At 45.9% G+C, this 24,623-nt stretch overlaps 1 protein-coding gene across 2 annotated transcripts in view; it reads right to left on the bottom strand.

Moving 5' to 3' along the window:
* CHM (CHM Rab escort protein) overlaps nucleotides 1–24,623 on the bottom strand; it is an 86,046-nt gene that overhangs the window by 21,333 nt on the left and 40,090 nt on the right. For both annotated transcript variants that reach the window (XM_053274081.1, XM_053274082.1), the window contains exons 9-10: nucleotides 11,105–11,182; nucleotides 3,200–3,304 (exon numbers count right to left, since the gene is read on the bottom strand). In XM_053274081.1, coding sequence (XP_053130056.1) covers nucleotides 3,200–3,304; nucleotides 11,105–11,182 — 183 coding nt within the window. The remainder of the gene's footprint in view (nucleotides 1–3,199; nucleotides 3,305–11,104; nucleotides 11,183–24,623) is intronic.

The raw sequence follows: 24,623 nt of genomic DNA, 5'->3' as shown, positions 1-24,623 counted from the left end.
GCCAAGGCAGAATTTGCTTAGCAAAGGGACAATTCATGCTTGCTACCACTAGACTGGCTCTCCAATACAACACTTGAGAGGGCATTTAAATCTGTGGCGAGAAGCACAATCGTCTTGTATAAATGTCACCCTGGAAGCCGACAGACTTGTGCTGCCTCTCTCAGCTCTTCAAAACAATACATGAAGTTTAGTCCGTGCATGAACAAGGCCTTCCTTTAGTTTGAGCAATGAACTCTCTTTCCACAATTAAGAGATGGAGAACTGAAGGGAAAGGGGGACTGATTGCTTTGCTAATTGCCTTGTTTTGGTTATCTACCTTCTGAAGCATCCCCGACTGGCCATTGTGAGAGGGGAGAGTGGGCCAGACAGACCACTGCCTGACCCCACCGGAGCGCTACTGCAGCTTTTTAATGTTCTTCCATCGCCATTAACGGGCTAATAATTGCCTCGGAAAGGTTAATGACTTAAATGAAGTACAGCGAGGGTAGGGGTGGGGAGGAAGGAGTGGAAATGCAAGACAGTTCAACTCTATGCACCTTCAAGAAGCATCCAAGCATCCACCTTCCAGGCTCTTGTACAACTTTGAACAGCCTGAGAAAGCAATGAGGGATGCGAACAGGACAGAAGTTAAAAGTGCTAGTGGGCCCCCAAAGTCAAGGACCCGAGGACACAGCTGTGGACGATCACTCAAGCAAAACACAGAAGGCCCACTTGTCAATAGTTCTTCACAAAACAGGCTGAAGGGAACATCCGATTTAGAGGCAGAGGTCCTCTAGTCTAGGGATTCTCAACGTTGGGTCCCCAGATGTTATTGGACTTCAACTCTCATAATCCCCAGCCCCGGTGGCATTTGGTTGGGGATTATAGGAATTGCAGTCCAATAACATCTGGGGACCCAATGTTGAGAATCCCAGCTCTAGTCTACCCTCTTGTTCAGAGCCACGTGTTTTCTGCCCCAGGGGTGCAGCTCCACCTTGTGACAAACGCAGACCTCCATCACCTTGAAGCGAGAACTTCACTCCACAATGTCTAAAATTTTAAATTGTTGTAATGTTTTAAACTTTTTGTTTTAACTAATGTTTTACTTTGTTTTTATTTTGTTGTAAACCGCCCAGAGATGTAAGTTTTGGGCGGTATAAAAATATGTTAAATAAAATAAAATAATAAAACAACAGACCCTCTCTTCACCAATTCTCTAATCCTATCTGGCACAGGAAATAAGGACACTTTGCATCTCACCACCCAGAGGGGAGGAAATTGGAATCCTCTCTACTCTATGGACAGGTGTGAGACCCACAGTCACCTGGACCCAGCTCACCCCCTCCATCATGGCTTTGCTTATTTGTTGATTGTTAAGTTTCTATACCACCTTTCATTAAAAAAAATCTCAAGGCGGTTCACACAAAAGACTATGCAAATCACACAATTAAAATATTAAGCTAGAATATAAAAATACAGGTGGTTAAAAAGATTTTTTAAAAAGCTAGAGTGCAAAGGCCTGGCCAGTGTTCACCCTTTCCCATCTGTAAATGGGTGTTTCAGGGGAGAAGCTGTAGAGAGTAACGCTCTCTCAGCCAAGGCCCTGCCTACTGACAGACTAAGGTAAAACTCGGTGCTAATCACTTAGTTCATGCTTTTGTATTTTCTTTTGAATTCCTTGTGCCTTTCTTTACTTCCAGTGTCAATCTATCTTGCCCCAATTCCTTATTTTGTGTGCAACCCAGATATAAATGTAAAAATAAAATAAAATAAAACCCTGGTTTCTTAATAAAGTTCAGATGCTTAGAAGTGGCGTCAGTATCTGATCTAACAGGTTCTGGAGGATTACTTGCAAAACTCTTCCCAATGTGCCTCGTAAGGTCATTCGCTACTGTCTAGAGCAGGGCTGCTCAACTTCGGCCCTCCTGCAGATGTTGGCCTACAACTCCCATAATCCTTGGCTATTGGCCACTGTGGCTGGGAATTATGGGAGTTGTAGTCCAAAAACTGCTGGGGGGCCTAAGTTGAGCAGGCCTGGTCTAGAGCTAGGTTGCGTGGACTACAGCTGTACAGTGCCTGTAAGTCCCAAGCCAGATAGTTCTAGGTTGTTGGAGCCGTGTCAGTGGCTTTAGACCAGTCTCCAACTGGTGGCAGCCAGTGTTCCCTCTCACAGGGACTCCCAGATGTTATTGACTACAGCTCCCAGAATCCCCAGCTGCAATGGCTTTTGCTTGGGGATTATGGGAGTTGTAGTCAACAACATCTGGGAATCCCTGTTAGAGGGAACACGGGTGGCAGCCTATCTTGAAGGAGTGGCATGCTCCTAGATTTGGGATCAGAACAATCGCTCTACTGAGGGTATATCCCAGGAAAGCATAGAGTAACTGCCATTTCATCACCCCCTCCCTACACATTTGAGGAGTTAACCCCTCACTTTACTGAACCCCTGCCCCCCATAACATATTTTTCTCTGGAACCAGATTAGGGCATATCACTGGGGAAAGGAGAGTTTACCCTTTCCCCACCATATGCCATTTGTGAGAATGTGATAGAAAGAGAGGGGGAGGGATACAACAGGAGTACCAGTCTGTTTTTCCCAGAGGAGCTAACGGCAGCTTTGTGTGGAGGGGATTTTGATAAACGGAAAAGTACAGGGACGGGCTAAATGGTCTACTTAATAGTAACATAGGAAGCTGCCTTTCACCGAGTCAGACCATTGATCCATTGAGTCAGACCATTGACCATTGAGTCAGATCTTGCTATACTGACTGCTAGTGGCTTCCAAGGTTACAGGCAAGAGTCTCTCCCAGCCCTACCCTTTGGGGGGCTGGGCTGGTTCAAGCTCGGACCAGCTGAACTGGGCCGATTCAAATTGAGCCAGCTCGCATATCCCTACTTGTAGGTCATCCAGATGCCCAGAATAATTCAGAATTGGCCATTCAGACCATCCTAGGAGGTTCACAAGCTTGTTCTCAGCACTGTACATTAGATACTTTTTTTCTCTTGAGAAAGAACTTATCTCCTGGCAGATTTAGAATTATCCACTCTCTATGGCCTTAAAGGGGCTAAAATGGTATGTAGCCCTACATCTGAATTTTTCTGCTTGGATGATTTTATGTGTGTGCAATATAATTTTATGTAATTATTATTTATAACTGATATAATTTTAAACCTTAAATACATTTGTATTACATTTGGATTCTTAATGGATTTTTTTTACCTGTAACACACATTTGCGCACATTTTTTCTGAAAGATAGCTGTCTTCCACAACAAAATAGTTGGCACTTATTCTCTGACCAAAGTGATCTATGATTGCTTTACACCTGTTAAAAAACCAACAAAAAGCATAATGAGCAAAATATTCAGTTCATATCTACACTGATTTGCCACTGTAAATATGCCATCTCATTTGCCATTCTGTTATCCCACCTCCCAGTTTGGAGAAGTCTTCGGGAGCCCTTTATAATCTGCTTGGATTTCCATCTTCTCAAATAATTTGCAAAATCTGACTCTCTCACTACTTACCCCTTCCTCCAGACCAGCACCCATTCCAATACAGACCTCTGGATTCCCAGATCCTTGGATAACCAGAGCCCTTGGGGTGGGGAGGTGGGGGTGGCAGCAAATGCTTCAGGCATGAGAACAACATGGTTCAGTTTTTGAAATGATTAGATTGATCCTTTTCATACAAGGCAGTAAAACGAATCAATTAAACTATAACCCCCAGGACCAAGAGTTATTTCAGATTCAGTGGCTGACATACTGCACAACATTACACATGCAGTGGAAAGTGTTTGTGCTGCTGCGCAAGAGCGCTGTGGACCAATGGAGTTGTGCGAAAGTGCAGCCATGATGTAAAATGGCAGTACCATTTCATAACCCCATTTGTGCGATTTCTCTGCTTGCGCAACAGCACTTTTGTGCAATGACACAAACGTTACATTCCACTGTGTGTATAATGCTAGAACATAAGAGCAGCACTTCTGGATCAGGCCTAACAAGGCATATCTAGTCCAGCATCCTCTTCCACACAGTGGCCCACCAGATGCCTCTGAGAAGTCCACAGGTAAGAGGTGAGGACATGCTCCCTCTCCTGCTGTAGCTGCCTTGCAACTGGCATTTAGACTGGAGCATAAATCTTGCTTCTTGGACTGGAGGTGGCCCACAACCAATCTACTAGCCTGGTGGCTGTGGTCTATCAATGAATTTGTCCTTTTGAATTTGAATTTGTCCCCATCCCATGAATTTGTCCTTTTTCTCCATGAACCTGTCCTTTTAAAGCCATCCAAGCTAGTGGCCATCTCCACATCCCATGTTGTGCAGTATGTCAGCCAGAGAGAGAGGAGAGTGAGTGTGTATGTGGTGGTGGTGTTCAAATGAACCTTCTTGCCTTGGGCCTCTCAGGGTCTGAAAAAGGCCCTGCCCATAACTTATTCCTTCTCTCTTCCTCTTCCAGCATTACTATTTTGTGCGCTTCTCCACACCAGGCAGATGTGGAGCAGGGATGGAGAACGAGAGACATCAGGGCATGCAGCAAGTTCTGTTGCATGTTATTAATAGAGGGCAAGCACGTGACACCGGAATCCTCCATTCAGCAGCTGTCAGGGCAGATCCATTACTGAGTGGACGTGTGGAAAGCGTGCAGGCCCCCATGTGGGCTTGAGGGGGCAGGGGCCCGCCGTGTGCCTCCTGGTGCCAATGGCCACATTGCCACCGAACTGCCCTTTGTTGTGCGTGGCTGGCCGCAAATGAGCGGCTGAGCAGGGGCCACTGAGGCAAGTGGCGAGTGGCCATCCAAAATTCTAGCCATGGGCTACTGGCTGTCACTATGCCACCAGCATCCATCCCTGTTTCTTGTGAAGCAGAATTCAACCCTAGAAGCTTTCCCACAATACTTCTCTAACTGCAGTTGGGACAGACAGGCATCTATTCTGCTTGCAATGGCAAAGAAGTTCTCATTAGATGAAGCTGAGCTAATTTCGCTCAAAAGTCACTCATTTAAATTCTGCTAACAAAGCAGGCCGTCCAGCTGGCAGAGTTCATATATAATTATAACCTTTCCTATTGTTTACAAAACAATATTTCCCCCCTCTCTGAACATTCTGGTAGGAGGCGGAGGGGAAAGTTGATCAAATGTCACGCAGCAGCATTAAAAGGCAGCCAAGAAGAAGAAGAAGAAGAAGAAGAAGAAGAAGAAGACGACGACCTTGGCTGTGTTGTTTTTTTTTTAAATTTCTTTGCTTGCTCTCCTTGATTCAGCGATAGCTAACCAGTCAGATATCTGATAAGGTTTTTAACCAGAAAGCAGAGAGCGAGAGAGACTGCACGCACGTCTTTTAAGAGCGGTTTCTACTTTTGCTTCTAAAAGGATGATCAGCAGAAGAATTCTTCCGAGTGCCACGTTCACATAAGGAAAACACTTATGCAATGACATTATCAGGTCTCTGTCATCTGATATGTGTGAGGACAATGAATCATACAGAACCCTCCATTGACCTTCTTCAATGTGTCTAGATAAAAGGATGAGAATTAGAATCCATCTCCTTGCCAAGTGCCACCCGTTATAAATGTACTTTATAGGCCTCATTATCCAAACTAATGGACTAGAGGCAACATCCTTGAAATGGACTTACCAGCACTGACAAAGCCAGTGTGCAATATTTCAGGAAAGATATGTAAATTACAGTGTTTGCTATATCTTTTTTTTTTTCTATTATGGAAATATAAATTTACATTTGTCACATCTTTGCGGTTGGAGGCTGTGGCCGTTTCACTGGAAACACACTTAAAGCCGTGCTTGGAGTAAAACGTGGGCAATTATTTTTAATGTAAGCCCTGCTCAAAATATACAGACGTAAATTAAAACACCTTAAATCTTATCAAATGAAGCCACATAAGCAAGATCTTTACAGCGTCAAGAAGCTGAGAGGGAAAATTAAGAAGGAAAGGAAGCTAATCGGGAGAGAAATTCAATTTTTGTTCCCCTGCAGGCAAAAATCATGACGGGATTCTCATTTGTGAAGGCGCCAGGAAACAAAGTTGATGGGCATCTAGCAGCATTAGTAAAAAGAAATTTCTTCTTCTCACTAGAATTGGATTGTATACTGTATGCAAATTTCCCCCAGGTTGCAATCATCTTAACACAGACATCCACACTGCCTGGGGGACAGACGGACACACACAAAATCATTTGTAGTTCAGGGCTCTGCGACTTGGAGGGAAGGGAAGACATCGTAACAGAAGTCTATAAGCTGTGATCTGGCAGCTAAGCACCTGATTCAGCAATTTCTCAACGGGGTGGGTAGCCAACCCTGGCTCTCCAGCGTTTGTTGAACTACAACTCCCATGATCCCCAGACCAGGTTGCCTGCCCCTGCTCTAGTAAGTCCAGGGGCAGCCTGTAGATCCACAGGTGCTGTCCTTTTGCCCCTTTGGCCGTTAAATTCAGTGGGGCTTCCTAAGTGAAACACGCCACTTTGGATCTCAAAAGGAGGCCAATACAGCAGAAACTTGTATTTTGTACGTATTGGACATCTCAGAGAATGTTTAACAAGGGTTGGTTGCAGACTCCTAGATGCTGGAGGTTGAATTTGTAGGAGGGGACACTTCGGCGTATGGTTTGGTCTTGTCCGGTTATTGTTCCAGTTTGGCTTGAAATTCATCACATGGTTAACGTGAATCTAGCATTACATCAAGAATTGTGGATTCTTCGGGTGTGGGGTGTGGGGCGTGGGGCATGGGGTTGTTGCCTAAAAGATTATAATACAGCACTGAAAAGACAAATTTACTCCTGAATGGCAGCTTTGAATAAAATATGTATTCCTTGTCAGCATCTGAACTGGGTTTCCCCACCCCCCCAATGTAAAGAGGAAGAACTTTCAGCAACTTGGTCCAAATTTAATGAACTGCTCATGTTTTGAAGAAATATATCCTTAGAAGAAGGTGGTGGTGTAACTTTTTTTTACTCCCTGCCTCCCTTTCCTTTTGGAACATGTTTATATCATGTTAAAGTCTGCCTTAAGGGATTATTTGTAGGCTACTTTCCAGTAAGCTTATGAAATCACCCAGCATTCCGTGTGTGTGTGTGTGTGTGCGTGCGCGCGCGCCCGTCCTATCTATTTAACAATGCTTGAACCAATATGAACCAAGTAAGGTACAGTGGTAGGGACACATAGGGATGCCTCAATGGCATAGTTTGTGATGATGTCATCTATCCCAATCCAAGATGGCAGGCACACAAATGTTTGAGGCGCAAGTGGGCTAACTTGTGGACAGTCTAACCAATTTGAACCAAATTAGGTACAGTTGTAGTGAGTGACACAAAGGACACCGCAATGGCATAGTTTGTAATGATGTCATCCACCCTGATTCAAGATGGTGGACACGTGAACATTTGAGGTATAAGTGAGTTAACTTGTGGACCTCAGTTTGAAACAAATTTAGTCCAGTTGTAGAGATAGTGAAAGGAATGTAGGCAGATTAGTTCTTACTAGAACTTATTATTGTTTTCTCCCCCACCCTGGATATACAAATACATAATTCCTATCCTTGATTATGTTATATTATATGCAATGCTATAGTCTTTAGTTGAAGATTATAATAATTCAGTGGAGCTGCTAAGCATACTGGAACGCTGTGCACCCCATGGAATTCACACAGGGCCCTTGAATTGGATGCTGGGGGCTCCTAAAAAGGAAGCACTGCCACATTCCCTTTGGTGCTGGATAGAGCTTTGTGAACATCACAGCCCAAGAGCAGACCAAAAGGTCCAAGTCCAGCATCCCGTTTCCCATAATGATAGGGTTCTCACGCTTGGGTTCCTAGGTGCTGTTGGACTACAACTCCCATTGTCTCCGGCCACAATGGCCTTCGACCATGGTTGGAACTGGAGTCCAAAGACACCTGGGGACTCATGTTCCCACCACAGCCAAAGGCCACTGGGACTTGTGATGATGTGAGTTGTAGTCCAACAACTTCTGGGGATCTGAGTTTGAGAACTCCTGCCATAGTGCTTCCGTGAAGCCAACCAGGAGGACCCAAAGCCAACAGCCATCCCTCCACTGTGGTCCCCCACCAACTGGGATTCAGAAGTATACTGCCTCTGAACACAGAGGCTCCTTTTAACTACCATGGCAAATAGCAATTTATAGACCACCACCTCTCCCTTTTTAAGCCATCTAAGCCACTAAGTCATCTTGTGGCAATGAGTTCTATAAACTATGCATTGTGTGAAGATGCATTTTCCTTTGTTTGAAATCTGCTGTTAATCAATTTTATACCAAATTGCTCCAAGTTCTAGGATGAGGGAGGGGAAAAAACAACTTTTCTCTATCCACTTGGTCATGAACTTTCCCCCAAACCCAAGGGGTTGAAGCACCATGCCAGCAAGGAAAGGGAGAAAACATTTGAAAGTTTTGGGTTTGCTTTTCTCTGCACCTTTGCCGCTCTATGTTATTCTTTTTTATACAAGGCAGTCAGAACTGCATAGAAGATTACAAATGTGGCCACACCATAGATTTACATTAATGATGCTATGATGTGCAGATAAGTGAGTCTGTTACACTTTCACCCACACGAGAGGGGATGGCTCTCTCTGTGTGGAGTTCCACGAGAGATTCAGACAGTGGCAAGAAGATTCTGAAAAAACATATACCTGTGGGGTCAGAAGGGTATATTTTTAGGAATAATTTGGGCATTTTGATCCTGAAATAAGAGTTAGCCCACAAGATGCCCCCACCTCCTTGAACTAAAACAATGCGATGTACTTCATATCCAAAGAGGCTATCGTCAGCTTAGGTCTTCTCAAGCCGAGTCCATTCCATTGTCTCAGTCTATGTCAGTTGCAATGATTTAATGATAAGAGGAGCTACAGGACATAACCTGCCTTAAGTGAAATGTCAGTAATCACAGCAGTCATACTAAACTAGCCTGTAAGCAGTCTCACGACAGCCGGAAATCACACTGAGGAATAACTAACCTTAATTTAAGCAAACTGGGTGGGATATTTTGTTTTGTGGCTATCGACCACCTTTTGGTTAAATAGCTAATTTGCCTTGAGAAACCTGCACTCTCGATTAGATCTGTACCACCCTACTCTCAAGGCTTCAACACAGTGTGTTCATTGTAAGGCCCAGAGGCCAGTGGTGGCCCCCATCAATCCTAAGGGCTTCCCCCTGACTAACTGTTCATCAGGCGCTTAGGCCAAAGTGGAATCCTCTTCACAGTCCCCTCGGCACCATGCAAAGACGACCATTCTTGAGGTGTAGTGGTGGGCTAATTTAAGTACTCATTTAAGGAAACGGAGCCCTCTTGCATTCCATTTCCCCATCTTGGAAGGGGTGCACGGAGAGCTGGGAAGCACCCCAGTGCTTTCCTCCTAGAGTTCCTAAGAGAGGGCTCCGTCTCTCTTGAAGGGCCTCCCCAGTACTGAGAAAAGCACAGGATGGTGCAGAGGTCAAATGGCTCTCATGTGGAAAGGTTTCTTTTTCGCCAAAGAGACCCCTACTTGAAAGACAGTGAAGATCACTGGTCTGCTCTTGCTGGCACCAACTTCGAGGACTTACATACAGGTCCCTCCCTCTTTCAGCCATGCAAATCTGATACTCTAACTAGAGCAGCTGCATATCAAATGTGAAACTTCCCACATGCAAAGCAGGAGCTCTACTAGGGGTGCGCAAACCAGTTCAGTTCAAGCTGGGCTTGATGTCGAATCGGCTCAGCAAGTCTGGGGTCGAACCGGACTGGCTGTGGCAGGTCTGTGTGGTGGGGCGGAGGGAGCATCGGCTGCTCCCCAGGTCGGCAGCAGACCAGTTCAGGCCTCTGCACAAGCATGGAGACCATTTTAGTGACCTTGATGCATGGATCCCTAAGCTCTACCACTGAGCTATTACCCTTTCCATAATTGACTGCTGACAGTCAGTACACTATCAAGGAAAAAAAGTCATCTTACTAAGTTAAAAACGGTCCTATAGCACATGAGAAAACACAGAGAAGCCATAATTCAGACCCACATATTGGTTGAAATCAGTGTTCCCAGTAACAGGAATTTCCAGATGATGCTGACTACAACCCCCATAATCCCCAGCCAAAGGCCACTGCATCAACAACAGCCATTGCAGCAGAGGATTGTGGGAGTTGTAGTCAACAACATCTGGGAATCTCTATTACAGGGTACACTGATGGAAACAAAGCAACACAGGAAGCTGCCTTATACTGAGTCAGATCACTGATCTATCTAGTTCAGTACTGTCTACACAGACTGGCAGCAGCTTCTCCAAGGTTACAGGCAGCAGTGTCTCTCAGCCCTGTCTGGAGAAGCCAGGGAGGGAACTTGGAACCTTCTGCAAGCAAGCAGGCAGATGTTCTTCCCAGAGCAGCCCCCTTCCCCCAAGGGGAATATCTTACAGTGCTCACATGAAGGTCTCCCAGTCAAATGCAAACCCAGGGTAGACCTTGCTTAGCAAAGGGGACAATTCATGCTTGCTACCCCACAAGACCAGATTTCCTCCTGGAAGAAAACATCTGCAGACAGAGCAAAAATCCAGTAGCTACAGTAAGAAAATCCAAGCCGATTTTGTCCCAACTTTAAAAAGTTGCCCAGAGGCCTGATACTGTTGTAAAAAGAATTCATCCTACAATAAGAGGGCAGCATAGTTTATGACAACAATCCACCTAAAAACTCATTAAAGTCTTTTCTCTTGGAGTGACATGCATTATCAGCAAAGATTAATCTGATGAGTCTTTAGGTGAGCTTCATTTTTAAAAATGCAATAACAGAGGGCTTTGTTGTCATCTGATGAAAATCAATTAGAGGAGGTAAGGCCACAAGGAAAACTAACATCACTCATCAGCAGACCCTCGGCAACTGAAATGATTTGTCTTCCGAGCTTGGGTGATCAGGAGGCTGCAGTAATATCACCGGGAAATTAATTTAGTTTCTATATTCTAAACCCACTTTCCTTGTACTGGAGGACCTATACACAAATTACTTTTAATCAAGGTTGATGTGTTATTAATACCAAGGAAGAGCTTTGAAGAACCATTTTTTAAAATCTGACTCCCGCATTTTTCATCGGGTGGTTTTGTGTATATAAGAGAGGGAAGGTTACTTCTTTACTATCTTACCTTCTTGTTTCTTTGTCCACTACAATGCACTGGATGGCGTGGCGGAGACAATAGATACCGCCAAAGACAGCACACATCCTGGAAAAACAATAGCAGTGTTTAAAAATCGTTAGAATTCATGGATTTCAGCCCCACCTTCTCTAGACCCACCCATTGATTCAGGCATTCACTTTATAATGTTTAAAAGTTTTATTTATGGTTATTTTAATTGGCTTTTCATGATTTAAGGCTTTTATTATTGTGTTTTAATGTGCAAACTGCCCAGAGAGTTTATATGAGGTGGTATATAAATGTGATAGATCAACACAATTAATAAAACAAGTGAAGTGCCTAATGCCACACTACAATCAGCAAGCTTCTTAAAAACATACCTGATGCAACAATGCAGCTTAGTTCAATCATAAAAACCTATTAGATCACCCCGAGCAAACAAAAACACCTTTTACACAACACATCACTTAAAACAGGTGCTCAAACTTGGGGGTCCCCAGATCTTGGACCATGCCTTCCATCACCCCCAGCCACAGTGGCTGAAGAGATTATTGGGATTGTAGTCGAACAATATCTGGGGACCCAAATATCTGGGGACCCTTTTTCTCTCCTCGACTTATATTGGCAAGTGCCAATGTAATGCTGAACTCCCTGCTAACCATGTTTGACAAACTGGGAGCTCTGAGAGAGAGAGAGAGGGAGAGGGAGAGGGAGAGGGAGAGGGAGAGGGAGAGGGAGAGAGAGAGAGAGAGAGAGAGAGAGAGGGAGAGGGAGAGGGAGAGGGAGAGGGAGAGAGTGTCCTCCTGGACCAAATCCCCTCCTCCCACTTCAACCCATGGTTAAGAGTTAATTGGCACAGCTGCTAACACTGGTTGAGGCAAACCAGGGTTTCCCATAACCCAGGCTCCGAAATCCACTTCGAACGGCAGTTTTAGATGGCAGTAATGCTGGCCTACCATACAGGAGTATGGATTACCAAGGCCTAAAGCAGAGGCACTCTCACCCCTGGAGTTCTGGGCCAAAGTCCAGGACCTCCACAGTCCCTGCCCCCCCCCCCCAAATCCTCTTTAGTCTGCCTTGGGTGGTGTGGTTGCCTGGTCAAACATGATGATGCTCAATTTGCAGGGACGGGGCGGGGGCGCCCTCCTAAGGCCTTTAGGTCTAGGCTCCAAAATTACCTAGGTTCACCTCTGGCCTAAAGGTTTGTATTATCTGAAGCCTCTAACTGGCCATAGCAGCTGTTGGGTCGATCAAGGGCTACAGTCAGCCAGAGAGCCCCCAGCTCATCCTCTTTCTGCACTGTCCCAGCCCACTTCCCCCTCTCTTTACCACAAGGAATTCTCGCCGTGCCAGAGGGTGAGGGAGTGGGCAGGCGCAGCATGGAGAGGACCACGCCAGGTCTGTGGAGGCCTCGGCAAGCTACCTTAGTACTGGTGAGGTGGAAGTCACACTGTTGACTGCCATTAACAGTAAACATTAACATTAAAAAAAACCCTATAATACAAGTGATTCTACGTTTGCCTTGGCTTCAGTGGATGCAACAACAGGGGCCTTGCATGATAGGTTAAGGAAGATGGCGGCCACCAGTGAGACTGTAGGAGAGAGCTCCAAAGAGCGGGAACGAACAAGAGGTATCCTTCCCCACTTCTCAAACTTCCTTCCACCCCACTGGGGTGGATTGCTGGCTGTGTGCTGGTGAGCACGAACTGTCCCCTTTGCTAAGCAGGGTCTGCCTTGATTTGCATTTGGATGGGAGACTACATGTGAGCACTGTGAGATATTCCCTTGAGGGGATGGGGCTGTAGTTCAGTAGTAGAGCCTCTGCATGATGGCACACGGAAGGTTCCATGTTCACTCCCCGACAGCATCTCCAGGTAGGGCTTAGAGAGCCGCTGCCAGCCAGAGTAGGCAATACTGAGCTAGATGGACCAATGGTCTGACTTGATATATAGGCCGCTTCCTATGTTCCTATAAGCCCAGAGCAACACCAGAAAACTCCTTTCCATTTCTGGCAGGCGGAAGTCTTGAACAAGGGTACTCTTAGGGGATGTGCAGAAACTTTTAAAGATGATCCAGTTTAATACTCATTTAATAAGTTTAATATTAAACTTGTTGATAAAGCTCTCTCTCAAAACTATTTACTTAAAACATCAAATTCAAAAAGACAGCAGAGAGTTAAGAAACTGAAGGCGCACAGAGGAAAAACACCAGAGAAATACAGAAATGGAAATGCAGGTCTTGATCTTTCCCACGAAAAAAATAAAGATTCAGTAATAATAATAATAATAAAGAGGGTAAATATTTCAGAAGGCAAATCAATTACATTTGTTTGTTAGCATAACTGCAGACAGGGTGCTTGAAATTCAGCCTAGCCAACCAAACATAGGTATTAGACAAATATTTGTCTAAAATGATAAAGCGGTGAGTGAAAGTCTAATAATAGCAGCTCTCAGGCTGCCACTTTCCCCCCAATTAATTCCATCCTAAAAGTTTTCCTGCTGCATCCAGGTGAATCAATAAACGGGGGAACTGCACAGATAATCACAGAGCATATTCTCAAACTTTAAAAATAGAAGAGCTGGTGCCCTGTACTTTTGTTTGTAAAAGGAGATTAAATAGCAGCCTTTCCCACCACCCCTTCTCTCTAAGCTGGAATCTCTGAAATTAGTTCCTGGGATCCAAAGTGCTGCATGTAGAAGAAATGTTCTGTTCAGGGAAGATCAGAAAGCCAGGCCAAGACAGAAATGGCAAATTATTAATTTATTATTGACAAGCAGAGAGTGAGCGAGCAAAGGATCCATTTCTGTACATTTAGCAACTTGTAACATTTAAAGTTGGTACAGGAGAAGCTCAGTAATTGTGGGGGTTCTGTGCTCCTCAATTACCACGGATAAGGAAACCAAAAATACTGAATAATTGTGTTGATAGGATCACGGGGATTAGGAGGTTCCTGGAGGTTAAAAAGAAGTGCCAAAAACAGGTTAAATTGCCCTAAAATCATGGAGGGAAGCGCCCTCCTGTGCTTAATCTGTCCCCAGCAGTCCAGCAATGCCACCAAATGCCGCAATTTGTGGCTTTTTGGCCAAAAAACCAAAAACCCTTTCTTTCTTTTTTTAACAGAAATGAGCCAGAAAATGGCTCCCTTACGCAAAATGGTGGGCAGAATTGACCTCAGAAGCCATTTCTGCCCACCACCAACCTGCAGATATGTGAAAATCAACCCTTTTTTTTTTTTTTGCTGTCCCCCCGCCACCCCACATATACTGAGGTCAGGTGCCAATTACCTGGCCGCGGATACACATAACCACGGATGCCAGGTCTGCAATTAACGAGGTTCTCCTGTATTAAGCTGGACGTAGACCAAAATAAAGAAACTGAATTGAATTAAATATACTCTGCACCTCCCATCTCAGTGGGATCCCCACGACAGCTCAGAATCAGAACATCTAACAATCAAACAAGTCCCCCAAAGCTCCCTAGGCCTATCGCTCTCTGCCTTCCACACCCAAGGAGAGGCCATTATGCTCCTGGATCCCCTCGGGACTTAGTGGCCCTGGCTTCACTCTCCAGCCGAAACTGGCCGGCCTCTCCACTAGTTTCCAGCACCTGCGCTGTCAAATCAGGACGCCCGAGACAACAGTCAAGGCAAGACAGAGCTGGCCTGAGGTCTGCAGATGCGGGTCTGCATTTACAAGGACAAGACAAAACATGTCTACACTGAACTCAGAGCTGCCAAGTATGTTGCTCTCCACATGTACAGGAGAACCCTGTTCCTCGCCTACTACCATGAGAAACGGAACCGCGAGTAGCGAGGTATTACAGCTATGGGGAAAGAGGGGTTAGGTCCCAGGGTGGAGGGAAAGAGCCAAAAAAGCGACCCACAGTGGCCCTAGAACATCAAAAGAAACCTACTGTGGTGTGTTCCATGGGTCTCCTATGTGCCCAAGAATGCCCCCCAAAAGACGAAATGGCTCCAAAATCTACAGGGTGAGTAAGTAAGTAAGTCTCTCTCTCTCTCTCTCTCTCTCTCAATGAGCCATAAAATAGATACTTTAGACAAAATTAGAGTGCTGGACTAGGACTGGGGAGACCCGAGTTCAAATCCCCATTTAGCCGTGATACTTGCTGGGGGACTCTGGGCCAGTCACTTGTCTCTCAGCCTAACCTACTTCACAGGGTTGTTGTGAGGAGAAACTCAAGTATGTAGTACACCGCTCTGGGCTCCTTGGAGGAAGAGCGGCATATAAATGCCAAATAATAATGATGATGATGATGATGATGATGGAGGGCAGAAGTGACCTTTCTGGTCACTTCCGGCCCTCTAGGAATGTGGATACGTGAATTTCCAGTATTCTGTGGATACTGGAAACAGGTGTCTATGCATATGCAGAAGCACAAATAGTGGTTCCGCGAATAATGGGGTTCTCCTATCCTCCACAACATCCAAGCCGCACTCACTAGGTAGCAACGAGTGGCATCCCATGCTGGCTCTCTGCAAGCACTCTTGAATTCTGCACGCCCAGGAGTCTCGGCTCGCTTCAAAAGGCAAGGGTGACTCCATGCCCACAGAGGAACTGCTTATGGTGGTGCATACAACATGTCCCTTTTTGTATCCTGACAACAGTCCTGCGATGTGGGCTGAGAGATGGTGACTGGCCGCTGTCCCTGGAAGCTTCCTGCACAGGAACTCAGACCATTGGTCCATCTCGCTGAGGCCTGCCTACACTGACTGGCAGCAGCTCTCCAAGGTTTCAAGCAGGAGCCTTTTCCCAGCCTTACTGGGAGCTGCCAGGGATTGAACCTGGGATCTTCTACAGAGCCATGGCCCATCCCCTAAGCTGAATATATGCTGGTCTGAAACTGAAATAAAGGTGATTGATTGACTGAAGAGGAATAAGGGCCAGAGCGGTGTAATGGTTAGAGTACTGGACTAGGACCGGGGAGACCCGAGTTCAAATCCCCATTCATCCATGAAACTCACTCACTGGGTGACTCTGGGCCTCACTCACTGGGTTAGGTTAGGCTTCTTTCTCAGCCTAACCTACCTCGCAGGGTTGTTGTGAGGAGAAACCACCATGAGCACTGCTCTGGGCTCCTCAGAGGTAGAGCAGGATACATGTACTAAATGTAGTAAATCAAAATATAAACATAAACATAAAAGATACCTAACAGCGCTCACCTGTAGTCACCACTGTTCTCTGTAACAGGGATTTCCAGATGTTGACTACAACTCCCAGCATCACCCGCTGCAGTGGCCTTCGGCTGGGGATTATGGGAGTTGTCGCCAACAACATCTGGCCACCTCTGTTACCAGGAACATTGGTAGCCACCCATCCAAATGCAAATCAAGGTGGACCCTGCTTCACAAAGGGTTGTTGTGAGTTGGGTTATGAGTTTGTATATAATTTGAGGGTTGTTCATGCTCGCTCATGCGGATATGCTCATGCTCGCTACCACAAGACCAGCCCTCCTCAAAGTCAAGCACCCAAGCCCAGAGGTTCTTAAACTGGAGTCCCCAGATGACGTTGGACTACAACTCTCATCATCGCCAGCCACAGTGTCCAAAGGTTAGGGATGCTGGGAGTTGTGGTCCAAACTCATCTGGGGACCCAAGCCTGAACACCCTGTGGCTAGCCCCGACACCCCACTGGTTGCTAATGCAATCATACTATTAAGTGCCACATTAACACAGCCCAGGGAGAGAACCGGGAACAGCCTCTCCTGTGTCTGTTAGGGGGAAAAACCTGGAATGTATATGAAGACCCAGCAAACTCTCATGCCAACGCTGGTTTCTTCTTCTTCCTCTTTTACAATAGACTATTCAGGACGATTTGGCTAAAACCGGAGTACAAGGTAACTCCGATGCTATTAACCCTAAACGACAGACGTTTAAACTGATACTCCTCTAATTAACTGGCTACGGGCTCTGCCAATAATTCAGGCTCTGCTGAAAGATCGCGCCTGCTCCGTACTCTGCCTCAACTTTGCCCTGGTGACATCAAGCTGCATTACAGCTAAATTAACAGTTGTGAAAATTTTTGGCCTGCTAGTCTCTGCTCATCATCCTTAGCCTTTAAATGCCATTTCAGTTCCTATCAAGGCACGGCATTGGCAGCTGCAGTGCCTAATACAGCTGCAAAACAATAGCGCCCATTAATAGCTGAACTTTTGACAGCACATTCACAATGATTTATGAGTTTGTATATAATTTGATTATTCTATTAATTCTACTGATTACTGCTCCGGCTAATACAGTGAAGGTCACTCCCTAAAATAAATCTTCATTACATTTCACAGAAAGTAGCTGCCTCCAACTGGTTGTTTTCTTTAATTAAAACACTAATGTTACAAGGAAGGAAAGAGGCTTCAGGCTTGCTGCATCTGCTGCTGCTGCTGGTACAGAAACACTGAACTGCTCTGATATGATTCTCTTAGATTCAAACATTTGGGAGATGAAGGAGGGGGCAGGAGAGAAGATACAGATGTCTCCTTCTCAAACATCTCGATTTTCGACACGTGCACACAATGGCTTTGTTTCGCGACTACAAATCAAGTCTGGGAGACTGTTAAATACGCCTCGCAAAACATGTTCAACCATTGATTAAAAAGACGTGCATCCCTTTCAAGCAAATACGCTAAGAAAGGCTTCAAACACTTCCGTAAGTCAAGAGTCAAACATAGAAAAAGCAGATCTAGCAGCCCGGGAAAAATTAGAAGGATTGGAAAAATGAAAGTTAGCAAGGATCGGAAACATAAGGAAACTAGGAAGCAGCCTCATACTGAGTCTGACCATTGGCCCATCTAGGTCAGTACTGCCCACACTGGCTGGCAGCAGCTTTCCAAGGTTTCAGACAGGAGTCTTTCCCAGCCCCACCTGGAGATACTGCCACGGGGTGCACCTGGGACCTTGTGCATGTAAAGCAGATGCTCTGCCACTGAACCAATGGAACCAAGTTAGGCACCTGAGGCACGTGCCTGGGAAGTGTACTCCAGAATTTGGGGGCCACCACAGAGAGAGCCCTGTCCTCAATAGCCACTGACATTCCCTCCAGAATAAGGGCATTCAGAGAAGAGTCTTGGCAGAGGATCTGAACACACAGGCAGGTCTGTATAAGGGCAAACCTATCGAAAACGGCAAAAGGGAAAGCCACCAGAGACACCCTGCCAGATTATCATCCCACTCAGAGCCCACTGAAAAGCCATTAGCACCACCAGCTCAAGACACCATTCAGCCCTCCCACCCAGAAGTGAACCTCTCTCAGAGGATTCGTCGTCAATGGAAAAGCTCACTCCCCCTCAACCGGATGCAGGCCTACAACTCCTGACTATTGGCCCCTGTGGCTGGGGATGATGGGAGTTGTAGCCCCCCCCCCCCCGAAAAAACCAAGCAGTCGGAGGAATGGAGCTGTGCAGCCCTGCTCTAACCACTATACCAAGGATTCCCAGCCTTGGGTCCTAAGATGCCGTTGGACTACAAGTCCCATCATCTCCACCCCAATGTCAAAGGCCATTGATCTATACCACAGTGCCCCTCTTATTTATTTTACTGTTTTTGTCTATTTATTTCATTTATATACCGCCCCTCCTAGCGCAGCACAGGGCAGTTTGTTGCAAAAATTCACCCATTTAAATTTCAAATTAAATTAAAAAAAATTAACAAAGTTAAAATAGTAACACAAAACTAAGTTTCAAAACCAAACAAACATTATTAACAGCTAGGCTGAAAAGAAGGGCCTCTATGGCTCTCTTGAAGGTCTCCAAAGAAGATGAGCCTCTTACTTACTTACTTATTTATTTATTTGAAACATTTGATATACCACCCACTCCGAAGACTCTGGGCAGTGTACAAAGCCATGCAAAACAAGACAGCATTAAAATTACATTCTAAGTAAAATGAAAGTAACCAACAGCTGAGAGAGACGTGACTGGCTCAGAGTCACCCAGCAAGTATCATGGCTGAATAGCAATAGCAATAGCACTTACATTTATATACCGCTCTATAGCCGAAGCTCTCTAAGCGGTTTACAATGATTTAGCATATTGCCCCCAACATTCTGGGTATTCATTTTACTGACCTCGGAAGGATGGAAGGCTGAGTCAACCTTGAGCCCCTGGTCAGGATCGAACTTGTAACCTTCTGGTTACAGGGCGGCAGTTTTTTACCACTGCGCCACCAGGGGCTCCTGGTGGGGATTTGAACTCAGGTCTCCCTGGTCCTAGTCCAGCACTTTAACCACTACACCACGCTGGCTCTGTTTTAGAAGTTGTCAGTTATGGGGAGGCTCTTATTTCAGCAGGGAGGAGGCTCGTCCTTGAGTAGCCGCAAGACGAGTTGGTGGCAACTGCAGATGAACTCTCCTGATGATGTCAATGGGTGGTGAATGCGTACCCATTCAGTGTTCTGGAAAGGCATTCAGTGGAAGTACTTAAGAGAACGAAAGCCTCGTTTGACTTCAACCGGATCCGAGCATTCCTTTTTTGAACGGCACCCACTGCATGAGAGAAAGCTCCACAGAAACCAACAGGACTGATGTCCACATCAGGATCTGGGTGGTCATGCGATTTATCCAGAGGAAGCATCCAACATGACCCCGAGAGATCAAACTGTTGGAAACCAGCAACTATTTTCAAACATGAAGGATGCCAAAATTGTTTTGGCTTTTGCGTTTTGAGGAAAGAGATTGCTACTCAACAAGGGACGCAGAGCAACCCGAACTCCAAGAGCTGTGCATGCTTAGGAGGGACGTTTCAACACAAAAGGCTATTTTCAAATTAAAAGTCGTATGCTGTCAAAACTTGAGGAATAATGTGGGCAAGGACACAAAAGCATTCCACAGCTTTATTAACGACAGCGCTCACTGATCTGTGAATAACCCGAGAAGGAAAAAAAAATGAAGATTATCGAGTTACTTTACCAATCTATCCATCCATCACTGGGGAACAGGTCTCAGAAGTGATGGATTATCTCACCTCACCGGTGTTTGTCCCAAACTAAGGTTCTCACAGCAAGCGAGGGGGGGGGGGCGGAGAAACCACAAATGACCGTCCGAGCACAACCACCCCATCCACGCCTTCAGTAGCATTCCACTCTCCATAAAAAATGCAGAACAGGAAATGTTTAAAGCAAACGGTTTCTTCTAATGCCACATTAAGAGAGCTGCTGCTTAGAAAAGGATGCAAGTTGAAGAAGACCCAAAGGTAACTGGAGTTGATCACACCTGACACCCTTCACCCAGTCCATCAATGGCTACTAGTCAGATGGCTATCGGATACCTCCAGCCTCAGAGGCAGGATGCCTCCAAATTCCAGTTGCAGGGGAGCAACAGCAGGAGAGAGGGCGTGCCTGTGGGCTTCTCAGGGGCATCTGGTGGGCCACTGTAGGAAACAGGATGCTGGACTGGATGGGCCTTGGGCCTTATGTTATATATTAGAAAAGGTGCACAGAAGTTTTGAATTACAAACAACTCTTTGAAGCCTTTTCCCCCAAGCTTTCCAAGAAAGCTTTTTCACTGACCAGAGCTCGCTTTCGCCCAAGTTAACTTTTTCTACCGCCAAATCCAAAGGATTCGATTTTGCTGCAGGAAACTGCAGCATCCAAGACAAGACAGGACGGGATGGAACGAGACTGTCCTTACGGGGGTTCGGGGCCCAGGTGAGGGGTGGCCGTGGCAGGACAGAGTTGCAGGGCTCTTGCGGGGGGCAGAGGAAGGGGCTGGCAGGTGCGGAGAGCACGGCCGCAGCGGAATGAGTCCCCCCCTCTCATCCCACCGTGCTGCAGCAAAATCTCTTCCCCCTCCCATCTCTTCACAAGAGAGAGGGAGACACCCCCATCCCTGACCACCCCTGTCCTCCTCCTCCTCTCCGGTGTTGGGCTAGGGGGATTGGTGGGACTCAGGTTCTTGCCCCAATTCGCCCCCTTCCAAGAACAGCAGTGGGACAGAGTCTAGCAGGCCAGGTTCACTTCAGGGACACGTCCCCCCCACCTCTCCCCGCAAAACACAATTTTTCCTGCTGTGCTACTAAGGGCCAAAAAGACAGGCTTGGACCAGCTGTCCCGGACCTGAACGTTCCATTTCTACATCTTGCTGAAAGGCCGTCATACAGGAGCGGGAGAAGGTTTGTTCTTTGTTGCTCCCAAGAACAGGGCTGGAACCAACAGAATGTAATTGCAAGGAAGCAAATGCAGGCGATTATTATTATTATTACATTTATATCCCGCTTTTCCTCCAAGGAGCCCAGAGCGGTGTACTACATACTTGCGTTTTCTCCTCACAACAACCCTGTGAAGTAGGTTAGGCTGAGAGAGAAAAGTGACAGGCCTAGAGTCACCCAGCTAGTATCATGGCTGAGTGGGGATTTGAACTCAGGTCTCCCCGGTCCTAGTCCAGCACTCTAACCACTACACCACACTGGCTCTCCTGGCTAGGCTAGACACCGGGAGGAATTTCCTAACTGTGTGTGCTGTCCGGTGGAACTGCCCGACTCATTTTCAGCCCCTGCAGTGGTGGGCTCTCCTTCGCTGTCCACCCTCTTCAAGCAGAGGGTGGACAGCCAACTGTCAAGGATGCTCCAGCAGGTTCCTGTACTGAGCGGGGGGCAGAACTAAGAGACCCCCAGGGTGCCTTTTAATTCTAAAATTCTATAATATAGAAGAGCGGGGCAGGGGGAGGAGGTTTCTGTAGAGTATCAAGAGAGGTCCATAGTCTGCTCTGCATCCCACCAACCCTATTTTTCATCTCCAGGATTTGAAAAGGTGTTGGGGGCTCCAACTGGCCAACCCTGCCCTCCATTCCGCCCCTCACCAAAATTCTGTAGGTCCTGTAAGCTCACAGGTGGGTTTTTTTAAAAAAAATTATTCTCTTAATTTACAAACCAATGTACTATTGCACAACTGGGGAGCCTTCCCCGTCACAAGTATGCAAAACCCCAGACCCCATTTTGGGGAGAAGTTGACAACGTCTCTCCTGAGGTTCCATTCTGCATTGCCAGGTGAAAGTCCCAACACACTCCAACAAAACTATGCTAACAAGAGTTTTCCACATTATTCTCCAAGCAGACAAAATGCATCCCTTTCTCCATGCTTCAAGGCCTTGCAGCCAAAAGGAAGACTCCATTTTCATGGCCAATATGGCCACATTAGAAAGTGACCTTACAAAACGTCAGCATAGGAACATCGGAAGCTGCTATGTACTGAGTCAGACTAGGTCCAACTAGCTCAGTATCACCTACACTGACTGGCAGCAGCTCTCCAAGGTTTCAGGCAGGAGTCTACCTGACAGCGTTGCCAGGAATAGAACCTAGGGCCTTTTGCATGCAGACGCTCTTCCCCTGAACTATGGCCACATCCCCTGAGGGGAATATCTTGCAGCACTCACATATAGGCTCCCGTCCAAATGCAAACCAAGGCAGACCTTGCTTAGCAAAGGAGACAATTCATGCTCGCTACCACAAGACCAGCTCTCCTCCCCTAATCCACTCATTTTTATTTCTATTTATTTAACATATTTTTATACCGCCCAAAACTTACGTCTCTGGGTGGTTTACAACAAAACAATAACAGAAAGTAAAGCATTAGTCAAAACAAAAACAAAAAGTTTTAACACATTACAACAATTTAAAATTTTTAGAACAATATTTTAAAAAACAATTCCACTCATGAGGAAGGAATAATCTATTCCACAATCTAGAATCACAGATTTAAAAAGTAAAATTCAGTGGCCACTTTCCCTTGTTGCATACTGTAGACTGCGTTCTAGGACATCAGAATTCAAACCCCTATATCTGTATTGCAATGGAAGAGAGTCCCATCCACTCAGACCTGCTTTGATCAGTCGAGAATAAATGCAGCTCTTATTTACTCAAGGGACTGCCGAAGTTCTAGAAAGCATTGCCGAGTGATATGCAGAATTGGTCCAGAGCGCACGGATGTGACTTACAAATGTCTTTGAATCATTCACATAAATATGCATGCATGCCATTTATAACAGTAGCCTTGATGAGAACACACAGGGTAGCTGACTGCAAGGAACGCTTAAGAGGGTTACATTAAAACGGAATATGAAGAGGTGGCTAGAAATCACAGGGCAGGTGACACCTTATTCTGATAACCTGGTGATAAAAACTGTAGGCTATGATGTATAGGCAGGGGATGTTACCACCTGGTAGAGTGACTGAACTGTCCTCCTAGAAGTCTTGAAAACAATGCTCAGAATTAGCAATGCCCCGTGGGACAAGGGAGCTCCTGTATTTAGGAAGAGGAATGATTGCAAATGAGACCCTTTGGAGAAGGAAGCAGCTACTTAGATGTGCATGTGCAATAAGTACAGGAGAACCTTGTTAATTGAAGACTCAAGACCCATGGTTTCACATATCTGCGGCCAGGTAATTGGCACCTGACCTCGGCACACGTGGAAAAACACAGCAAAAAAAGGGCTTAATTTTCACATATCCACAGGTGGGAGGTGGGCCAGTTTGTGCAAGGGAGCCATTTTCTGGCTCATTTTTATTTTATTTTTTAAAAAATGGACGGCATATGATATTTCACCAGGAAAAGTGCAGATTATGGTGTTTGGGGGCATTGCTGGACAGCTGGGACATATTGATCATGGTAGAGCACTTCCATCCACGGGCTTTGGGCAATTTTACCTGTTTCTGGCTTGGTTTTGTTTTTTGAAATGGGGCAGGGGTGGGGAGGAGATCTGATTTTTTTTTTAACTGAAAAAGCTTCAAATTGCAGCATCTGGGGGGCGTTTCTGGACAGATATTGAGCACGGTAGGGCACTTCCCCCCATGATTTTAGGGCATTTGTACCCCTTTTTGGCACCCTTTTTGACCTCCAGGAACCTAATCCCTACGATTCCACAGACACAATTACTCAGTATTCCAGGTTTCCTTATCCACAATAATTGCAGAGAACAGAACCAACCCCACCCACCCCGACAAATACTGAGGTTCTCCTGTATTTTAATTTTGAATGTACAGCAATGAGCCTTAACAATGCTTTGTTTGTAAATCTTCCTGACCAAATAGCCACAACTGGCATTTTGAGCCAAGACTCGGATCATGCAGGGCCCAGCCCCACACATGAACTTCACAGGTTGGGTTATGTTTCTAACCAAACTTATGATTTGGCGACCAAACCACAGTGACTCTCCACAGGCTTGAAGGGGCTTCAAATGCAGCTTGAGGGTGTGTCTTGAGAGCTGATGAAAAAGAAATGGACAAAATCTCTGGATTGTGGCTGTTCACCGTATCAAGAGACACAACAGTTTGGGTTGGTCTAGAAGACCGCCAAAGGCCCCTTAGTCCATGAGCCAAGGCCCACAAATTTTAGCCAGCAGTAACATCTCGGGGATGAATACTCATAGTAGTTTGGGGCAACGTTGGCTGCCCAGAGATGGAAGAGAGCATGGTTGCACTGACAGTTTTCTGGGTGTTATCTCCCCTTCTTTACCCAAATGAGGAGGGTAAAATGGCAGTCATTTTTGCACAGAGGAAAGGGTTAGGGTCAGGGTAGCAATGAACAAAC

Source organism: Hemicordylus capensis, chromosome 11 (genome assembly GCF_027244095.1).
Source record: "Hemicordylus capensis ecotype Gifberg chromosome 11, rHemCap1.1.pri, whole genome shotgun sequence".
Classification (NCBI taxonomy): domain Eukaryota; kingdom Metazoa; phylum Chordata; class Lepidosauria; order Squamata; family Cordylidae; genus Hemicordylus; species Hemicordylus capensis.
Note: the sequence above shows the minus strand (reverse complement) of the source record. Positions and strands in the feature narration are given on the sequence as shown.